Source organism: Tyto alba, unplaced genomic scaffold (genome assembly GCF_018691265.1).
Source record: "Tyto alba isolate M040663 unplaced genomic scaffold, T.alba_DEE_v4.0 Super-Scaffold_39, whole genome shotgun sequence".
Classification (NCBI taxonomy): Eukaryota; Metazoa; Chordata; class Aves; order Strigiformes; family Tytonidae; genus Tyto; species Tyto alba.
Genome location: NW_024881314.1, coordinates 7945695 through 7965931, shown reverse-complemented (window position 1 = coordinate 7965931; position 20237 = coordinate 7945695). Strand labels below are relative to the sequence as shown.

The window sequence follows — 20237 nt, the reverse complement described above, 5'->3', positions numbered from 1 at the left end:
TTTTGAGGATGGACTCTGAATGTTGCATGACAGAAGTCATAGTGCCTGGACTCTCAAACTGCTTTTAGTAAAGACTTCTTTCTGTGCTTCCTGAGCTTTCAGGACTGAGGCATTGCCACCTGCTGTGGAGTCTCCAGCAAGTCAACCAAGTATGAAATTAAACCAGTGTTTTTAAAGGTTAATTCCATAGTAGGTGACTACCACTTACTGCTTAAGTTTTATTATTTCCAGAAACTGTGCCTCATGGGCCTAACTTGACAGAACTTTATTTCCTTGAGAGGGATTTTTCTAAGTTTTCATTGATGTTCACTGGCATTCAAGATGTCTTCCTGTAATGAAAGTACAGGCAAATATCATCAGGTCTGAACTGTGAGCAAACTGTCACAGCAGTGACAACATCACAGGTCACCAAACCAATTAAGGGCTATTATACATCCTTTGGTCACAAGCCTGCATTTCATCTGCTCTTATCTGTGTCAGACTAAAGACAGAAGGATGTACTTGTCTGTGAAACAATCACACCATTTAAGAATACCTCTACCAAATTCAAGTGTGACTAACACGACAGACAGTCTTCCAGATCAAATAACCTTCAGACTTTGCAGTATGGAATAAAGCTCCCTTAGCAATAGCTTAAACAGCTTTCAATTAAATACACCACCTAAGGTAGCAGGTTCTCCTAAAATAACACTAAGCCTTTACTTGAATCTGCATATTCTCTGCTTCCATGGACTCTTATCTCCATCAGGACTTGAGCTGTAACATCTGACTTTGGGGTGGCATTCAGCAGCTCGGAGATGTACTTGTGTAGCATATTTGGGTTTTTAAGAGCTCAGCCTGTTTTTCAAGGGCTTGGCACAGCAGTCTCATAAAGCTAAGTTAAGGAAGGAGAATGTAAGCAGAATCCAAGTTTAATTTTCAGAAGTTCCTGCCCTAAGCATAAGCAAAGAAGAGAAGATTGACTTTAAAAAAAAATGAACAATATTCAGAGTCTCTTTAGGAATACTCACATAACATACAGATTCATTTGCCACAGGAGCATACAGGGAGAAGAGATCTGCATCTTTTGAATGTGAAGAGTCCACGACAGGCCAGGCTCTGCCCATGGAGATACAGGTCCTTCCTACCTAGGGTGACTTTCCCTGACTGCTGTCAGCATGTGTTCAGGACCATCCATATTAAAGAGACCCTCCTCACCAAAAAGCCATTTTAAAATATAACTTAGCTCTAGACACAAAAACTATGCCACAAAGAGCTGGAGAGCAGCCGTCTCTACACATTTAGCTGGCGAAGAGGTGTGCAGTGCTAAGCCACACATCCGAGTACCCCTTCCCAGCTACTTTACTGAAACAGGCCACAAATACAAGGAGCCTTTCAGCTCTCCCGTCTTTGTTGTATTCCCAGCAACCCTCCTCCTGCATCCCCACAGTTCAGTAAACATCTATAAAAAGCACATCTTTGTGAAATGTAAGAAGACAATTATGAGTTCGTTTACGCAAGTTTCATTACAAGAAAATCAGTCCCTCTGGAGTCCCTGGCACTGCTGACTGACCTTGCAGGGTATGACTTTCCCCAGCATCAGGGCAGTCTCCTTTTCTGCTCAGAGCTGGTGGTGGAAGAGACCACTCACTTGAGTTCCCCACCTCTCACCTTTGTTGCTTTGTAGCTTTCACGGTCCTATTTGAGGTGGCAAAAGCAGAGGCTGTTGCAAAGGCAGTATAAGGAACAGCATTGCTGACCCTCTGCTGAGCTGGAGATGGACACTGGGGCCCTGCTTGAGTGTGAAGTATCAGAATGGTTAAGTATTTTATGCATTTACACCATGATCAGAAGGCATTCAATAGTGGCAGCCACCAACAGCATCTGGACCTCACCCAGGACACTTCAGCACTTTCCTAGGAGACCAAGGTGCTTCCTGGGACTGCCCGGGACTCCTGTAGCCCTTGCTCTACCATTATCACAAAAGAAAAACTTTTTAGGGGTTATACCTCTAGAGAGACGCCAGTGCCAGTGTCTCTGTGCCCGGGGGAGCGGCCCCGACCTGCCTGAGGGAAGCGGCCATGGCGGGCGGCAGCGCCCTCTGCCGCCCCCGCGAGGCGAGGCGGACGAAAGGGCGGGAAAAGGCTCCGCGTGCCGCCGTGAGGCGACGGCCGAGCCGCCGGGGAGAGCGGGCGGGCAGCGCTCGGGAAGCGCCAGAACCCTACCTCAGGGCTGTCATGGCTCAGCGGCGAAGCAGCAGGAGAGGTCTGAGACCTGCAGCAGCTGTGAGAGGGCAGGTTCAGCCCTCCCACTCCGGAAGCATCTCTGAACAGAGGCTGTGGTGACAGTAAGCATAAAAAGCAATGAAGGCTCAGCTCAGGAGGCTGTGGAGCACCCAGCCAAGGAGGGAAGAAATTCACCACTCTGCTGACACCCAGACGTGGCCTCAGCCCTCTCTCCTGACATGTAAGCCTATGCAGCCTTGCAGCTAAACGCAGCCAGGCGGTGGAAGATGATCACTTGCACTAAGAGCAGCATTTACTTCAGTTGATTACTCCTCATGCCATGGGAAAGACTAACTAGAGGATAAACTAGTTAAGTGGAGAAAACAACCTCCTTTCCCTGCAACCACTGACTATTATCATCGCAGATTTTGCCACTGCCACCAGAGAAATCCAGGCCACCTCAGTCTACCCCTCTTCATAGACACAGCACAAGGAAAAGGTCCTTCCTCAACTAGAAACCACTACCCAGATGTGTTTGGCAAGTGGCTCTGTTTGTGAGGGACCATTTCTACCCAAGCAACAGTTGGAACAAGTTAATCAACAGCAGGATGATCTCAAGGTCCATCCTACTGCTACAGCAGCCTCTTTTCTTGGCCCTCTTGTAACTCGCACCTAATCTGGGAAGCTTGTCAAACACTCTCATCATCATGATGGTAGAGGCAGAGGTCAATGTGCTCTGTGGAAATAATCCAAGCACTTGGAGCTTGTGGCTGTTAGTGAAGGCATCAAGTTTTCTGTGACCAAAGGCAGCAGGAATCAATCTTCACCTGGCTTACCTCAGGGAATCAGCTACAGTTGCAACACAACCTTGGCCTTTGCTTAAGAGAGATCACTAAGTCAAATAATGTGGCTTAGCAAGGACTGTTGGGCTTTAGAAGAAAACTTCCACTAAAGGCTGTCTCATTCTTTAGTCATGCCACTTCAACACCAGACCCCAGTCCTGCTCTTATTAAAGACATCCCAATTCAGGAGGCCACATAGGCAACGACATGCTCTGCAGGCTGAATTTAGGACTACAGTCCAGGCATGCATTTATTCTAGCTGCAATGGATATAAACCATATTCTAAGAAACAGACCAATTAAGCTATAAAAAAAATTTCATTCATTTCACTAACCAGACATGCCTCAGGCCTTAAGACTAAGATGAAAAGTACTTTTCCTTCCCACATTATGTTCTTCTAATAGAATTGTTAGAGAAATTCAGCAAATATTCAGTTGCTAAACATCTAAGGAAAGCTTGCATTACTATTGAAAAAAAAAAAAAAATATAAAAGAACCCCAGGCCAAGCTTTTCTAGGACTAAAGAATTTTGGCACTAAATATGCAACCCTATAAAAAAGCTCATGTTACAAGAAAGCATTTGACCTAAAACTCAGGCCACTATAAAGCAGCGTCCCATATTAGGTACCCAGTATGTGTTTTCAGATGTGGAAAATTTGGGCTGTTCTTTAGTTGTGATCCAAGACTTTCCCCTCTGCAGAGAAACAGGTCTGCAAGGGTTAGAGAACATGCTGCCAGCATGGCTATAAGAAAGGATTTTTTCAAGCACTGGCAGCCAGTGTTAACAGCAACTCAGCTCCTGCAGCAAGGGGCACTTACGGTGCCAGACCCCAGTGAGGCTGCATAAAGCAGAAGGGGAGAACACTGCCAAAACCTGGCTGACAATAATGTTAATAAGGGCCAATGAGCCCTCAGAGTGCTTCCAAGCATTAAGCATTAGCTCTTGGATACAGCAAGCTTCTATCAGATCCCAGACAAGGGAAGTTCAAGTGAAAAGTAGAGGTAGGCACAAAACTCAAGGAGTTTGGCAGCAGCTGAATCCTCTGATCAGAAACAGGCTATTATGATTACTGTCAGCTGATGGGCAGACTAAGGGCAACAGCAAGACTCAGAAGGCAATTCCTGAAAGGGAGAAATAGAGAGGGACTTTTTTCCCTATTACATTCAAAAACTGCTTACAGATATTCACTGAAGACCACATCCTTTATGAACACCTCATCCCACCACTGATTTTACTTGCTAGTGGTTTTCTCACAGCACAAAAAGAAACCCCACAGCCTAGTTCTGAATGTCATGAGGCTTTCCGTCCTCTCCTGCTTAGCTCAGAACATAACTGAAAGCACAACACAGGAGTTCCAGTCTTCTGCTTTGCCCCTTTGCTATTTCTCCTGTATTTTAGGCATGGCAGATCTAAAAGGATTCTTAATACCTCTACTCACAACAATTAGGTCAAGCAGCTTACTCCAGTGAGTCCTTCAGCTATATGTTTCAAAGCACTGCTAGGACAAATCTGCCATATATCAGCACACATCCTAAACTACTCAATCCCATTAATAGTCTGGTTTGTGCTTTCAGGAAAACAACAAGAAGCCTGGATAAAGTTTTTTTGTTTTGTTTTTAAATCTAAATTCACTTTAAGGTATACAAATTATGAAAGCATTTTTGTGACTTCTCTAACTCTTTCAATGGGCCTACTGGATTTTTCAAGTTATGTGGGTGAAAATGGGGAGAAGTTATAAAGTGCCCTTTGAGCAGGACTGCCACATCACTCACCCCAAGCCTGCCAGCAAATGAAATACTCAGAAAAAACATTATAATCAGTCCATCTGCAAAGAGTAGAAAGAAGCAGCTGGGTGCACCAGGATGATGCACGTGTACAGGATCACACCAGCTCAGAAGCTGCGGATTAAATGATAACTTCCTGTAAATTTGCAGCATCAGTACCTGGCATAAGAGGTGGAAAACAGCAGCCCACCTTTCTGTTAGCCTCAATCCTGCAGCAATAGAAACAAGGAAATAATGTAGCTAGTAGAAATGAGGAAATAGAAAATAGTTTATCAGACCATGCTGAGTAGGAGGGAAGGTTCTCTCAAACCTCATTAGCAATAAAGGAGATACTAGTATTCCTAGAAGGAAGGGTGCCTGAAACAACACCTGAGCAACAGCAACTCTGCAACCATATTCAGAAGAAAAAGTGCCACCCTGGCTCTCTAGGAAAGGAAGGATCCATCCGCCTTGCTCAGGAAAGCAAAGAGATCCTAAAATAAATGGGCTTCCAAGGAGAGGTTTCAAAGCATGCCAAGGATGACAGCTCAGCACCCCATCTGGGAGGAGTTAATTCTCACTGACTCTTATAGTGCTACAAGCAAGATGCAGAAGAGAAATCTGAGACTACTCTGTGCTTTTTCTTAGCTGGAAAAGAAGGAAGTGGTGTTAGGTCAGGGACAAAGGAACCAAGAAGTCTGAACAATAATGAACTGCTCTACGCAGAGTTTCAGCAGGTTCAATGCAAAATGCATTGGCTGACTAGTACAGCAGCATTGCCAGATAGGTAACTGTTTCTCCCTTCAGTGTGTTATCACCCAAGTTATTTCAGGACAAACTAGCAGATGACCTGCTAGGGACTATAATCTTAACCAGCGCCCTTTCTTAGCAACAAAATGTATGGATTGCAGGCAGTGATAACAATCAGTTTGCTTGCCACATTTGTCTTCTCCAAACCACCACCTTGCTTAACTAGAACACTTAATCTCCAGGAGTGTTCTTTGCCTCTACAGCTCAGAGGGACAGCTCCACCTTCTTCAAGGGGTAAGTGAGCATGAGACTGCTGCTAATGTAATAGATATGAGAGCAGACAAGGATCACATAAGGGAATTCAGAGTTTTATTTCCAAAAAAGAGCAATGTAGTGTTGAAACAAAAATCAAGATCAATTAGTATTCCTCTGATTTGAATGGCTACAAAAATAGATTCTACCCAAATCCATAAAGCCAGTTAACAGTACCATAACAAAAACCAAAATTACTCATTCAGATACCACATACAGCAGTCACAGGAATCTAGTATATATTATTTAATGTTTTGGTTTTGTTTTGTTTTTTTTTAAAAAGTAAATTTCTAAAATGTTTCCGTTAAAACTGAAATACCCATATGATTTTAAAAAATTGTACAAAAAATAATTTTAAACCAGTTGGAGGTAACAGTGTGCGTTTATTAAAATCCTGCACCAAGGCAGTAACATTTATAATTTAAAACCCAGCCCAGTAGAAAAGAGAAATGTGCAAACATTTAAAAGTTAGATGTACTCAGAGGCTTGTGGTGCATCAGACCTGGTGATCCACTTCTGTCCTAATGCAAGGCGGGCTCCAAGAGGAGATGTCTCTAATGAGGCACTAAAAGGGGAGGCAGAGGCAGGCATGCATACGCATGCAAGTTGCAGCTCACTAGCCTGAGATGCAGGGAGCAGTGGTGGTGCCCTCTCCCCTGGGACGGTTTGCCCAATCAGTAGTGTTATGGCACTCAATCCAATGCCAGAAAGTCTGATGAGTCCTGGTCAATCTGCTTTGGGATAAAATAATGCAAAAAGCACTTTAGAAAATAGAAGTTGAAAGCTAATGTGATATACTCAATGTGATATACTCAGAGCCATGAGCTCTGGCTACCTCTCCAACTTGCTTTACGGTAAGGTTAAGAGTTAGGCAGGAAACTTTAAAGGATTTTTAGCTCTTTAAAAATGATGCAGCATATTTATTCATGTGGCACATAACAGTGCTAGTACAACATTGAGCCAGCAGATTCCTATCCTGAAAATTCTGATCAGAGTTCTGCACTAAAACCAAACCATTTAAATAAACTGAATCTTATAAAGAAACTTAATTCTACTTTCTGCTTCCTTTGGCTACTTCACTGGGCCTGAAGTATCTTTAGCTTCACCTACCTCCTCCATTACTTAGTCCATGACCTAATGGACTTCTTGCCAAATTTCTTTCTGCATAGCTCCTGCAATGACACAAGAAAAGATTCATTATTGCAATGCAGTATCATCCCATCCACTCCCAGCTGCTGACAGAAGACCAGGATTAGGTAGTGTCCAGAGGAAGTGCACAGAGCAGAGCGTGTCAGGCAGTCACTTATCCTTACACACCAGCAGTTACCAATCCCACCAAGCTTCCTGCATCCGTTGCAAACAGTAGTCCTTTGTCTACACTTCCGTAGCCCCTGTCACCTGAACATCAGTATTCTAGGGAGACAAGATAAAGCCCCGCACCCATGGTGGTAGCTTAGCTCTTTTGTATAGACAGAATGGGAGCAGAGATACTGAACACGTCCAAGTGACAGTGTCAAGCCAGGATTAAAACTCCAGAGTCCCATCCTCGACCAACTAAGCCCATGTGGCCTGCCCTTAGATCAGTATGGGTTGACACAAATAGAAACCTGTATGCGAATACTCAGAGTCCTGTTCCTTTGGGATGTGGGAATGTGATCTCTCCTGCTTTTCGGAGAGAAAGAGACAAAGCATTATTCATAAAAAACATCAAGGGACAACATGTGAAAGAGAACCTGCCTCTCTTACTATTGTCCTTTGGTAGTTTGTGGGACACATACATGACCAGATTCCAGCACAAGCATCCCTGTCATGATGTCGGCCATCCCCCTGCTTTTGACTAGAAATGCCCTCCCTTGCTAGCCCCTCCCATTAGGAACAGAAGTTGGTTGATACTCACCCTCTCCCCCCCTCCAGAGTACTCTGGATCTCCTTCAGGACTTCTGGAAAGCAGAGGGTTAAAGCAGTGAGGCAAACCAGTGGAGATCTGCTTTCAGGCAGCAGCCTAGCCACATTCCACCTCTCTGCCTTTAAAACCTGCCTCCCACAATACAGAGGTCAGACCTTATAATACCACTGCCTCTTCAACAGTACCAGATTTTTACAGAACGGGCTGGCATAAAGGACTGAAGCAGTCACTTGCCAGAGGAAATGTTGCCAGTCCCAGTGTACCAGAGCCCCAGACGAACAGTTTGTCCCAGCTGTCATTTTACAGATCCTATTGGAAACTAAAGATCCTTCTCTTATCACAGCAGTGAAATGCAGCTATGCAGAACAACCCCTGCCTGAGGGCATGACTATCTGTCCAACCCCTCACTACTTCTGATTGATGAAAATCCAGTATTTCTACCAGTCTACTGTAATTGGAACTAAGTACTGGAATCCACAAAATTCCCAGCAGCTTGCTTCTTTTCCCACCCAGAAAGGCACCTGCCCTGGCAGTAGCAAGACTCCATCTCACTCACTTTCGTCATTGAGTAAGGCATGTTCCATCAGCCTCCCAGACTTTCTTTCTAAAAAAAGAGTAGGAAAAAAGCTTTTACCTAACAATATTTTCCCTGTTTCATGAAATATGTGCAATTTTGGAAACCCACAACAGAAATGGATTCTTTTTTTTTTTTTTCCCCCTGTTAATACCTTTTGACTTTACTGAATGCTTCACAGCTAATTCTTAAGCCTCTCACATACTGAACTGTATTTTCCAGCAGTCCTAATATAAGATCTCATCTGTAATTTCAAAATTTATCTTTCCACAGCCTCTTCATTCCAGCAGAAACTACGTTCTATCCCTCCAAGGCAATCTGGCCACCTGCAACTTACTTTTAGAGCTAGCAACTACTGTGTCCGGGCAGGTCACAATGTTTCCCTCATGTCCCTCTTTACTTTCACCTTTTTTAGGTAGAAAATATCAACTATAGCAATAGGAAAGATGTTTCAGGTTCACATGTCACCATGATACATCCAGTACAATTATTTTTTGCTTACCGTCTTCTCCATAGTCACCCGAACTCATTCCTGATCCCCTAGAAAAGTAAAGGAGGCAGAAGACAATCAGGGGCTCTGAGGCAAAGGGGTGCAGAGCATTCATGTATACTCCTGGCAGCTACAAGAGGCTGAGGTGCATGCTAACTAAATGGTTTGTTGGGCAAGAAGGTAGGAAGGGCTTCATCACATGTTGCTGATGCAGAAGTTTGCAGGCACCAGAGAACATTTTTAAACTTTTGAAATAAAAGTCCTATAGGATCTCCATGAGTGTCAGATCTACTGTTATTTGGTGATGTTCCAAGAGGACAGGAGGAACACTGGATTTCTCTTCAGAGCAACAGTTCAGCCTCATCAGTAACACGCAGCCCCTGAAGTATGCAAGAGTCCGGTATCAGTCAGACACATCTTAGGGAACAAGTAAAGCAAGCCAGAGCTTGCAGCTTACAACTCTAGCTTAGGGATACCAATTCCAGTGCTTCACTACTTTGTCCCACCAGCTGCACTGCAAGTAGGAAAACCATCAGGGAAAAGGTTACATTTCCTGACGCCAATTCATCTAAGTGTTGTTAACAGACTTCCAAGTTTGTGTTTGTTTTTTTTGTTGTTGTTTTGTTTGTTTGTTTGGTTTTTTTTGTTTTGTTTGTTTTTTTTGTTTTGTTTTTGTTTTTTTGTTTTGTTTTTTTAAATTGCATTCTCTATAAAATACAAAACTTTGTTGGAAACAGCTGAGTAGATCTCACTACTTAGACACAGTCAGCGTGCAAGGGTTTTACAGACTTTACCTGGATTTTCTTGCAGCATTCTCCATGCCAGACTTGTGTACGTGATTGTTGCTTGTAACTTCTGGCATGTCCACAATGCACCGGGGCTCCACTAACCATTTGGTAGAAAGAGAAAACCTCTCAAACTCCGATGGTGAGATCAGATAGAAACCTAAAGATGATTGGGAATTTATAAGCAATCTCAAGTCCAAGAATACAGTTGCAGAACTAGAGGTGATCCAGAAAAAAAAAAAAAAAAAGCCCACAACAAAACCCAAACAGATCTATGTTTGGCAGAAAGGGTTTGCATTTCTTCCTAGCTACTAAACGAGGAGGAATCATTGAGGAAGATATCCCAGTTTCCCAAGGATTGGTTAGTCTACACTGGACAATTTAAGATTATGCTGAGAGATAATTGTATTGTCCTGTGATGACATAAAAAGCAGCATAGAAAAGTGTAAAAACTGAACTGCAAAGCAGCGATCCACCTTCAGCAGCTATAGGATGTTGGATCCCCATTTTTCAATTTGAGTGTTAAGCTACAGGCATGTATAGGAGGCACAATGCAGGCATTTCCAGTGCCTGCTGCCTGAACAGCCATTCTCTCCACCCCAGATAAGAGGAGGGTGGCCAGATGGAAGCTACCTATGGGGCACATCCAACCTGTTATCTGAAAACCAGTGTATTCATTAACAACAATGGAATAAACTCACTTCTGCTTCTGCCAATTCACATGTCAGTACTTGCTGGCAACTAGTACTGGCCAGGAACATATAATGGACATATTTACATAGTATTCACATCTATACCCAGCCAGGTCTAAAGTAAACCCTATAATCCCTTTTCTATTGTCTCAAACACACAACAAAGGTAGATGATTCAGGCGAAGCACACCTTACCTTGGCCATATTTGGTGAAGACGCAGGATGCAATGCCACTCACATCTTCTTTGCGGATGCAAGGGTAGCGGATCTGTAACTTGAGAAAGGGCAGTGAGATGATCTGAATGTCTCCCAGGTTAGTCAGGACAGCCAGGTCATTCTCGCTGTAATCATCAGTCTTGCAGCTGCCAAAGTTCGCAACCGTCACCTTTCGTACCCTACAGCCTTCCAGGGCTGTCAGCTTGAGCTTCAGTTTGGAGCTAACCTTGGGTAATGTGAATACCTGTCAATAGAAACAAGACACTGACATCTCTTTCCTACACAATGGCAGCAGCCGCACCCCAGGACATCTGCTGCTCCCTCCCTTTAACAGTGTTTTCATTCACAGTGACTACACACAGGTGTAATCTGAGTCAACCTGGCTCCCTGCTCACAGGACAAATAGTAATCAGCCACAGTCAGTGTGAGAATCTGTTTCTGTTCCGACATCAAGCAATTCTACCCTTCAGGCTGCAAACTGCATTTGTTCCCTAGTTCTTTCAAAACCCCTGCATATTTGGCTACAAATTATTACAGAAACAGAACAGGGTTTACACTAACTGTATGCTCTTCCACATTAAAAAAAACAGGGCCAGCCTACAACAAGCTACTTCAAGTCGTCTCTTTTATGCTGACTAGTTAGTGTGCAAATCCAGAAGATTTTTAGTTGCTTCATACAAATGCCTACCAATTCCTGCTTCTGTACTAACCACAGCAAAAGATCTTTCCCAAAAGCAGAAGCAGCTTTGTCCAAGAGTATAATGTAATATGGAAATAAAAGGTCTATGTTCAGCGTGTGCACCACTATGCTGAATACCCAATTTGTCAGCACACACCTGATTTATGGACTGCACCAAACAGGAACATTGTCCCAGGGGTGTTATTCAGGCACAGAAGAATAAGCACTTCCAAGAGTTATCTTTCCACTGAGCGCTGCTCAGTGCTTTGACAGATTTTCTGCACAGCCCATATGCACCTCCTGAGTGATATTTACCTTAAATTGCTCTTCAGACACCACCAACAGTTGATGGCTGCCTTGCATATCAGGACTCTTAGAAAGGTCATGTGCTACTTCTAGAGGTTCTGGGAGGGGAGTACTGTGTCCATCCAAGACAAGTATACCCACAACAGGAGCCCTGTGCATCAGCTGAATCTCTTTGGCTAGACAAGCAAGATAAGGAGGAAAAGAAACAAACAGAAAAAACAAGCAGGAGTCTGGTCAGAGACACTGTGTTAGAACCTCAGTCACATCCTCTCAGAGCTGGAGTCTTATACAATGTGGTTATAGAAACCCTGCCTAAAAAGATGTAGTACTTAAAGGGTATTTGGTCTGACCCGGTCTGTGTTAAACAGTAAGTATTATTACATAAAGATAGCAGGTCCAGCTGTCAGAATAAGGTGCATGTGCACTGAGGCTTGATGGCAAACTTCAATGACAGCTGACGCAAATTAAAATTTCTGAAGTCAGTAGAAAATGAGGCTGAAGCATGTCAAGCAGTGCTGGAGCTCACTCACTCCTCAGTTCATTTGCTGTAGTGAGCATTGCTTAGCTCAGACACTGCTCATTTAGCTCCACTCTCACTGATAACAGCAGTAATTGAGCTACCTTGCTTTTCTGTATGTAACTCCTGGTTATACGGGTGATAGCTCAGATCCATTAAGATCTTGCTTTCACAAGGTATACTTACCCTGCTCAGCCCTGACAGGTTCATCCATCCTCCTCTCTGCTGGAGGAACACGTAAACAGAAGGCGTAGACTGTACCTCCATTGGTGCCTGCCCACAAGGACGGGCAGTGGCGGGAGCCTGGAGCAACAAGAAGGCTCATGAGCAAGGCACCATCTGTGACATCCTTGGATAACTGCTTTCCACTAGCTACACACATCCTCCCTCTGTTTACTTCCTAAATATCTTTATATTAGGGCCAACTTGCCAGGCAAGCTGCGGGTTCTTAGCACTTCTCTTCCCAGTGCATGTCCATCAGCTGCTCCGATAAAGGACATGGCATGTGAGTGAAGCAAACACAGGGCTGTTTGCATCAGACACCACAATTGCTACATCCAGTTTTCACATATTTACATCACATATGAGCAGAGTAAACTTATGCATGATATCAGTTTGGGCTCTGATACACAACCAGTCACCACCCTCACCAAAATTAAAAGGCTCTGCTGGGGGCAGAGGTGAACTTTAGAGTAAAGAGACAACAAAAAGCTTATACTAAGAAGTCACATATCATTCAACACATTTGAAAACCATACATAAAGGCTGCATCCAAGGACAAACTACTACTTGCCTTGGATCAGCCAGCAGCTAGAATGGCTAAATAATAATTCTGCATGACAACATATGCTCTTGTTCTATATTAGTTTTTCAGCATAGCACAAAGTAGGACACAGGAGGTACTGAATTTTCCTGGCAGTAAATCCTAATACATTCCTTGGCAGGAGGAAGAAAAATGCATTCAGAAGAAAGGAGAGATGCTTCTTCTACTCACTGTCTCTCAAGAAGGTATCCGCAAAATATAAGGTTCGCACAAAGCCAGTGAAAGAGTCTTCTGCAGACCGGGCTTCAATCTTCCGCTGGACTGGAGCTAGTTCCATTTCCTGCAATGTGTCTTGGTCAAATTTGGCGTTTGCTTCCTGCACCTTCAAAAAAAAGGAGACATTTTGTCAGTCAGATAAAGACATAGGAGAGAGGGAGAAACAGTAAGAGTGGCAGCAGTAGAAAGGGAAAGCAGCATCATACCAGTGAATGCATGTATTCTGCATCTTATGTTCAACAGTACATCTTCTCTAAAAATGTGACAATTTTTATCTAACAGATAGAAGCACCAGAAATTGCCATTTCTGCCCTTATACCAATAGCTACTAATACCACAGCAGGACCGCAGACCACCTCCTGCTCTAGGCAGTCTAATCAGGACTCTGCATGCTCCAAGCTGTAAACAGACAAGACCCCAGAAAGGTAGACCCCTCACCTCTGAGGCATTTCCACTAACTCCTCGTCGCTTCCTACTGGACACACGGCTTCTTCTGATCCGTCTGAATGATTGACGGAGGGACTTCTTCAAAGATTTCACCCGAGACAGTGGGCCTTCTAAGGCCAACTGATCACTGGGATGTAGTGTACACCTGAAAGAGGGAGACAGTAGGCATGTGGTCACTTTTTACGGGGTGGCAATCACTCCCAAGAATCCAACAGGACACACAAACGTAAAAACATGCTTATAGATTCCTGAATATCTTCAAAGACAGAGTCCAGTGAGGCAGGGCTTCTTGCTACACTGACTGCTCTTGAGAAATCACTTCTCATTACTTGCTTTTTTAGCAATTCCAGGCCATCTTTGACAGAGGATTACCACAGACCTCCTAGAAAGAAAACACTTACTTGACAAAGACCAGTCGCTTCTGCTGATGGTCAAAAAGCCCAAAACCATGACTAGTACCAAAGGCCACAAGCTTCCATTCAGAGTGAAGGGCCAATGAGGTGACCACAGCTGGTGGCTGACATTGAACAAGGACAAACGGCTGAAAACCAGCTTCAAATCGAACAGGTCCATCTCGAGTCTTTAGTTTCTCATGACCTTTCCATCGATAGCCCTCTTGGTCCTGCAGGAGATCTGCTTCAGCATGGTCCACAACATGTTCTGCATCTTCATCATTCAGTTCCATCACCAGTACCTGAAATGAAGAGGACAAACTTTGATACAGCTTTTACTATGTAAGCAGTCCTCTAAGCTGCAGGCTTTCTCAGCAGCTGCAAACCTACAGCATCTCCCAGGGCAGATAAATAGCATTAGATAATGTCTAAAATGCAAACATTTCCAGCAACAGATCTATTTACCACTAGAGAAATGAGTATTTCAAATTTTGCAACCTGCACTAAAAGCAAGGTTTATGATGACTTTTTATATTTCAATACCTGTCCTGCTGTGCCAGCGACAGCCAAGTATCCACTGTATTTACACAGGTAGATCTTCTGGATCCCAAGTCTAGGATCATCACTGTAAGGGTCGAAGGTACCAACCTAGGCAAGAGAATACACAACAGCTGATCTTTGCAGATGCATTAACTAGGACAAGAATTAAAACTCTTCAGATTTTCAGAAAGCTTCCACAACCAACAGCTATCTTACCTTGCGAAGTGGAGGCCATTCATCCTCACCCAGGGTGTTCATATTGTCATTGGGATCAGCGTCTGTGAGAAATACTCTCACTGTGCTTAACTTATAAAGGAGATGTAAGCAGACACCAGAAGCATCCCAAAACCGCACAGTGCCATCTTCATGCCTGCATGAGGGAGGATTACAGAAACACACATCATACAGAAGAACAGCAAATCACCCAGAGGAAGATGATATACAGAGGGGAAAAAAAAACACAGTCAAAGATTAAACCACACTGGTTACAAAGCCCTGAGCTGTGGCAACTCAGAGCTTCAAGAGGAAGATTTTTGGGGTTTTTTTGTTGGGCTTTTTTGTGGGTCTTGTTTTGGTTTAGATTGTTTTTTTTTTTTTTTTTTTAAATCCAGTTTGTTCTCAATGATCTGACACCAGTGTACAATTTAATATTACTCCAAAAAGCATTGCAAAGGAAAAAAAGCTTAGTATATAGAAAGAACAACTCATCCTGACAGAAATACTATTATTAGGAAGGAGGGAAAGAAATAAAGTCTTAATCTTAGTTCTCCAGTTGAAAATTGGCAACATTCTTCCAAGGTAAGGGGTTAAGGACTTCTAACAGTGTGCTGCATCAGGAATGAAGTCTGAAGAACTGAAATTCTTAGAAGTGCTTCGAAAAGAAAATGATACATTCTTATGTGATGAGACATCTCTTGCTAGCTACTTCCACGGCTTAGCTAGATCTGTTCAGGCTGATCAAAGCAGACAGAAGTCCAAGCTAACCTCTTTTTTGAGATTCAGAACAGTTTAAAGTGGGGGAAAAATGCTTCAGAACCTGCAAGATTAAGCTCCACTTTTACATTGCTCCCTTTGAACCAGTCTGGATTACTGCCTGCATTTCTACACTGATGTTTGTGGGGGGAAAGGATAACACATCAAAACTACAAATAAACCAACTTTAAAGGTTATCTGTGGACATCACAACCCATTTGCTCAGAAGTAATAGAATCAGTTAGCTTTACAAAGCTAGCAGCCCAGCTTTAAGAAATTGTAGTAAAGTTGCAGCCTTCTCCCTCCAAGATGAGCAGACTTTAATCTCGGGGGAAAGCGTCAGTTAGTTCAAAAGGAACAACAGAAACTGGAAAGGGCTTCCTGGTTGTTATCAGTTAAGTACATACCCTGTTAGAAGCAAGTCCCTCTGCGGAGGATCTGGAGCTATGTTGGTGCCACCATCAATCGGCCACGGCTACAAATACATTAAGGGAAGACTGTGACTTCCTAGGCAGTGACAGTGTGAAGAGAATATGCAGTCAGCAGGAGAGCATGAATTTCAGTGCAAGTGGCAGTGAAACAGTCCATGCTGTTAGCTTTTGTTTGGATTAGATGTTCCTGTTCTGACACCAGCTGTGCTTTTTAGAAAATACTCTACACATTTCCTCAAGAAGCTGTGCCGAAAGCATCATGCTTCTAAACGAGAAGTTTGTTACCACTGACAGCTGGGAACACTCAGACTTTCCTTCTAGCTTGTCAAAGCGTGAAAAAAATATCACATTTAATCCCCCAGTGTGAGTAACTGTACTGGTGGTGCTCTGGGAAAAAGCCTTTCTTGACCCTATTAAGAGGCAGGATGTCTGTTGGGACTCATCCTTCCACATGCAGTCAGCAGCACAGACCACCCACATTCTGAGGAGTCATGCTGTTCTTAAATGCATGGGAACACATGTACATTCAAGGCTGCCATACCATATTTGAGTAGTGAATGTTCTGCTTGCTCCCAGCACTGATAATCCTCTCCCACAGTTTCAGTGGGATGTTGGAGACATGGTGTGAGCAGGTGATGGCTGAGCAATGGAGAGAAGCCAGGTATGGAGGATGGACTGCTGGCCAGCCCGCAGTTTTCAAGTCTATAACTACCAGCTCTTCTTCTGCCAGCACCACCATAGCAGAAGGGTCATCAAACTCTGAAGAAATAAGATTCATTAAGGCTGACAAGCTTCTTGTAAGACTTATTTGAAAACTGTTATCACAGTGCTCTACACAAACATTTTTGTTGGCAAAACCTCTAAATGCTTCTGTCTTAACTGGGCCTATTGAGGCACTAACATTAGTAGATTCTAAGATATTAACAGATTTACTGCAAATTCATATTTCTTTACACCACTCCTGGGACTGTCAGAGTCACTTTTTATAGATTACACTCCAGAACAGAAAATTTGTTAACAACATGAATGGCTAAATAACACAAGTTCATAATCACCATTCTAAGAGCCAGAGCCCAAATGACTTTACCTACAGCTAATTAACAGCATGGAGTGGACAGACATGCATACACCCCAGCAATGATCCATTTAATACTGTGGTAGGACCACAGTCCATCTAGGCTAAGCTGCTTAAACACAGTAATGCCTTGGGTTCTGCAGAATGCTCCTCTGCTTGAACTGACAAGTATGTACAATTCAGCTCTCTTACTTTTAGTTTTCCTTGTTTCTCATATGTTATGAAACATTCTCTGGACTTTCTTTTTTAATGAGTGGGTACATCATCTAATATATATTCATATGTATATTAGATAAGATTACAAACAAAATAAAGCTGTTAATGTAACTTTACAGGTGACTGACACCTGACATAACCAAGAAATTAAGATTTTTCATTGCAACTAGAATTAAGGTGAAAAAAATTTAGTCTACAAGGATAGTACTGCAGTAACATTCATGAGACAGCCACAGTGGCAACTGGTGGGGAAAACCAAACCCACTAATCAGTTCACACAAATAACAATTAAGACAACTACAGACACCTAAGTGAATACACAGCTGTAATGTGTCACATAGGGGGGAGTGATATGATAATCAGTGAGCCATAAGCAAACCAGCATCTTTTTACTGACCTTCCCTGCTAACCTGTACTTGTACTTCCCTTCTTTAGTTGTCTGATTACCTGGAATATACTTGCAAGAAGGCACGTGTATAAGCAAGCACATACCAAGGCTGTTCACTCAGCAAAATTAACTTCAAGTAATTAGTACCTGGCACCATTCTAGTTAGACACCCCAAGTTTCACCTCTGACTAGCCACAGCCATATCACACCACTCATCAGTTCAGTTTCTTCATGACAAAAAAATGTTTTATATTCAGTTTTACTTTGCTTTCTTATGTGCTGTCACTTGCAGTTGCCCACAGGACTTATGAACAGAACAAGTAATATCATACCTGTACTACATTATGCATGATCAGCCCTGCACTCTGTCTGCTGCTGCCAACATCAATCAAAGATGTTCTGTTTTAACAATAATTTTTTCCCTGCAAATGCACACATCTGAGCTCATTGCTTATGGCAAGAATCTATTTTAAGTTGCTGAAGTAGCAAGCATACTAGAATTTGTCATGACTGCCATACACTCATCCACCTGCTAATTTAAAAAAAAAGAAAACAGGAAGGGCTAGCCTTTCAAAAATTGTTTCCACAGCATATTCAGGGTAAAGTCACCATCTACCACCATGCTGCAATGCATAAGCTTTGCACTTATTAAATTAAGTGGCTTTGGTATACAATTAGTGCCTTCTTATTGCCATTGCAGGGAAGACTGCTTGCTTAAGGGCAAACAAGGCAAGCTACATACATCCACTAAGCTTAGGCAATCAGCCACAAGGAAGCTTGTCAACCACAGAAACCTCACTTTATTGTAAAAAAACTTCCTCGTCTAAGTGCAATATCTTCAGCTTCCTGCAGCAGCTCTTGTCTGTACCCACCAGAAGTCATGTTAACTAGATAATTTAATCATTGCAAAGTATAAATATAAAGCCTGTTAAGTTCAGTTGCTTCATCCTGAAGGACTTCTAATTATATCCAAGAATTGAACTTTAAGTAGTCAATCTCTTACCTAAAAAGCTCAGATTTCTTTCATCTTTAAGACATTTGTTCCATCATCTAGAATTTCAGCTCTGACAACTTCATGGAAAGTAAAAGGGTCTAGTTTCTTTAATGATAAAAGCTAAACAGTACCTCAAGTTTAACAGCATTGCTAAGCTTGAAGGTTTAGAACTATAGGTTCTGCACATTCAGAAGATGCTTATAAAAGGCAGTGTTGTGTAGTGAAAATCAATAACAACAAACATATACAGGCATTTCATCTCAGTTACATTCTGTCTATTTCTTTATTGTTTTTTCAGTGACTTGAGGGTCTGTTAAGGTCCAGGGAGAGAGGCAGAGGGGAATCCAAAAGCTGTTGCTTTATTGTTTACTTTCCCAAGATGGTCCTCCTCTGGATCTGTGGTCTGCTTTGTACAATAGGACAGGGGCAGGCAACCTGTATCTACATATTTGAATGCCCAGTATGTAGCTGGGAGCTGTCACCACCATCGCTGGCAGTACCCAAGACAAATAGGTTTGGAAACTAGTCTAGTAGGCAATCCAGAAACTAGAAAGCCTGAGAAGATTCAGTAACAGAAGGTTTGCTTGCAAGCTCCTAAAAAGCATCTAGACTTCTGTGATTTGGTCTGACCCAACTTCCAATACTGCACATTTGTAGAACTTGAAATATCATTTTATACTCTGTTACTTCAAGTAAACCAGAAGCAAGAACTACACCAGCATCAGACAAACAGTTCTTGGGGAAAATCCTTTATAATTCTTTGAAAAGAAAAAATACTATGGCTACTGTGTAAGTAAGAGCAACAAAGCTCTTCAGACAACACAAGAATCTGACAAGCTCTAAGCAAGCTGAGGAATGAGTGCTATTCAGTTTAGAACTGTTTACATTCATGTTCACCAGCAGTAAGTAAATTAAGTTCTCTATATACTGACCCTTGGTTCTGTGTCACCCTTTGCTGATTAATTACCCAGAGCACTAGTCATAAATGCAGGTAGTAATTAAAAGAAACAGTGTCTCAGTGGGAGTAAATTCAGTTTTTAATTATTGCCTCCTTTGAATTGCTATTTCCAAACAGCAATATTCAGATCCTCATTTCACAACATGGTTATGTCCAGTGTTCAGCTTAGACATGAGCTTAAGAGATCTTTTGGCATTAATGGAGTAGCTTAATTTTGAGAAGTGTATGGCATTTGTAATCAGCTCATTCTTTATACCAGTATTTTACACTTCACTTTTAAATGACAAAACTCTTTTACGGTTGGACTCAATCTTAAGGGTCTTTTCCAACCTAAATGATTCTACGATTCTGTTAAAATTGCAGAAAACCCCCAAACAACTGACCTCCTTATCACATTTCATATGCTATTTATACCAGGCAGATTTTCACATGCGTACACAGCTATTCTAATTCGTCAGTAATGCCCTTTCATCACATACCTGCAGTAGGCTCTGAACTGAAGATTATAAAGAAGTCTATCACCCGTGACGTGAAGTCAAAGGCTGTTTGCTGACTGCCATGGACAACTGAGATACTGTGCCGGTCACCATAGCTAGCCCGGGGCATCCCTCCTTGGAATATAATGTAAGGAAGCCTTAAGAGAAAGACAGAGTTAGAGTGGTGTATGCTGAAGTGAGGACTAAGGAAAATTTCAAAGATATGAGGCAAGTCAAACTTTGACAAAAAATTCTTATAAAATTACTCTAAAG

The 20237-nt window shown here is 42.6% G+C and overlaps 1 protein-coding gene across 9 annotated transcripts in view; it reads right to left on the bottom strand.

Annotated features, from left to right (window-relative positions):
* Positions 1-6234: 6234 nt before the first annotated feature.
* The window catches only part of LLGL2 (LLGL scribble cell polarity complex component 2), a 33423-nt gene continuing 19420 nt past the window's right edge, over positions 6235-20237 (bottom strand). For 2 of the 9 annotated variants that reach the window (XM_042802625.1, XM_042802627.1), the window contains exons 10-27: positions 19968-20122; positions 16399-16616; positions 15834-15901; positions 14671-14824; positions 14458-14562; positions 13924-14216; positions 13514-13667; positions 13031-13181; positions 12223-12339; positions 11529-11695; positions 10514-10778; positions 9636-9786; positions 8854-8891; positions 8334-8381; positions 7769-7811; positions 7479-7536; positions 6982-7043; positions 6235-6605 (exon numbers count right to left, since the gene is read on the bottom strand). In XM_042802625.1, the coding sequence (XP_042658559.1) occupies positions 6990-7043; positions 7479-7536; positions 7769-7811; positions 8334-8381; positions 8854-8891; positions 9636-9786; positions 10514-10778; positions 11529-11695; positions 12223-12339; positions 13031-13181; positions 13514-13667; positions 13924-14216; positions 14458-14562; positions 14671-14824; positions 15834-15901; positions 16399-16616; positions 19968-20122 (2239 nt within the window). In that variant the 3' untranslated portion in view covers positions 6235-6605; positions 6982-6989. The remainder of the gene's footprint in view (positions 6606-6981; positions 7044-7478; positions 7537-7768; positions 7812-8333; positions 8382-8853; positions 8892-9635; positions 9787-10513; positions 10779-11528; positions 11696-12222; positions 12340-13030; positions 13182-13513; positions 13668-13923; positions 14217-14457; positions 14563-14670; positions 14825-15833; positions 15902-16398; positions 16617-19967; positions 20123-20237) is intronic. The other 7 variants (XM_042802626.1, XM_042802628.1, XM_042802629.1 and 4 more) reach the window with 7 other exon arrangements.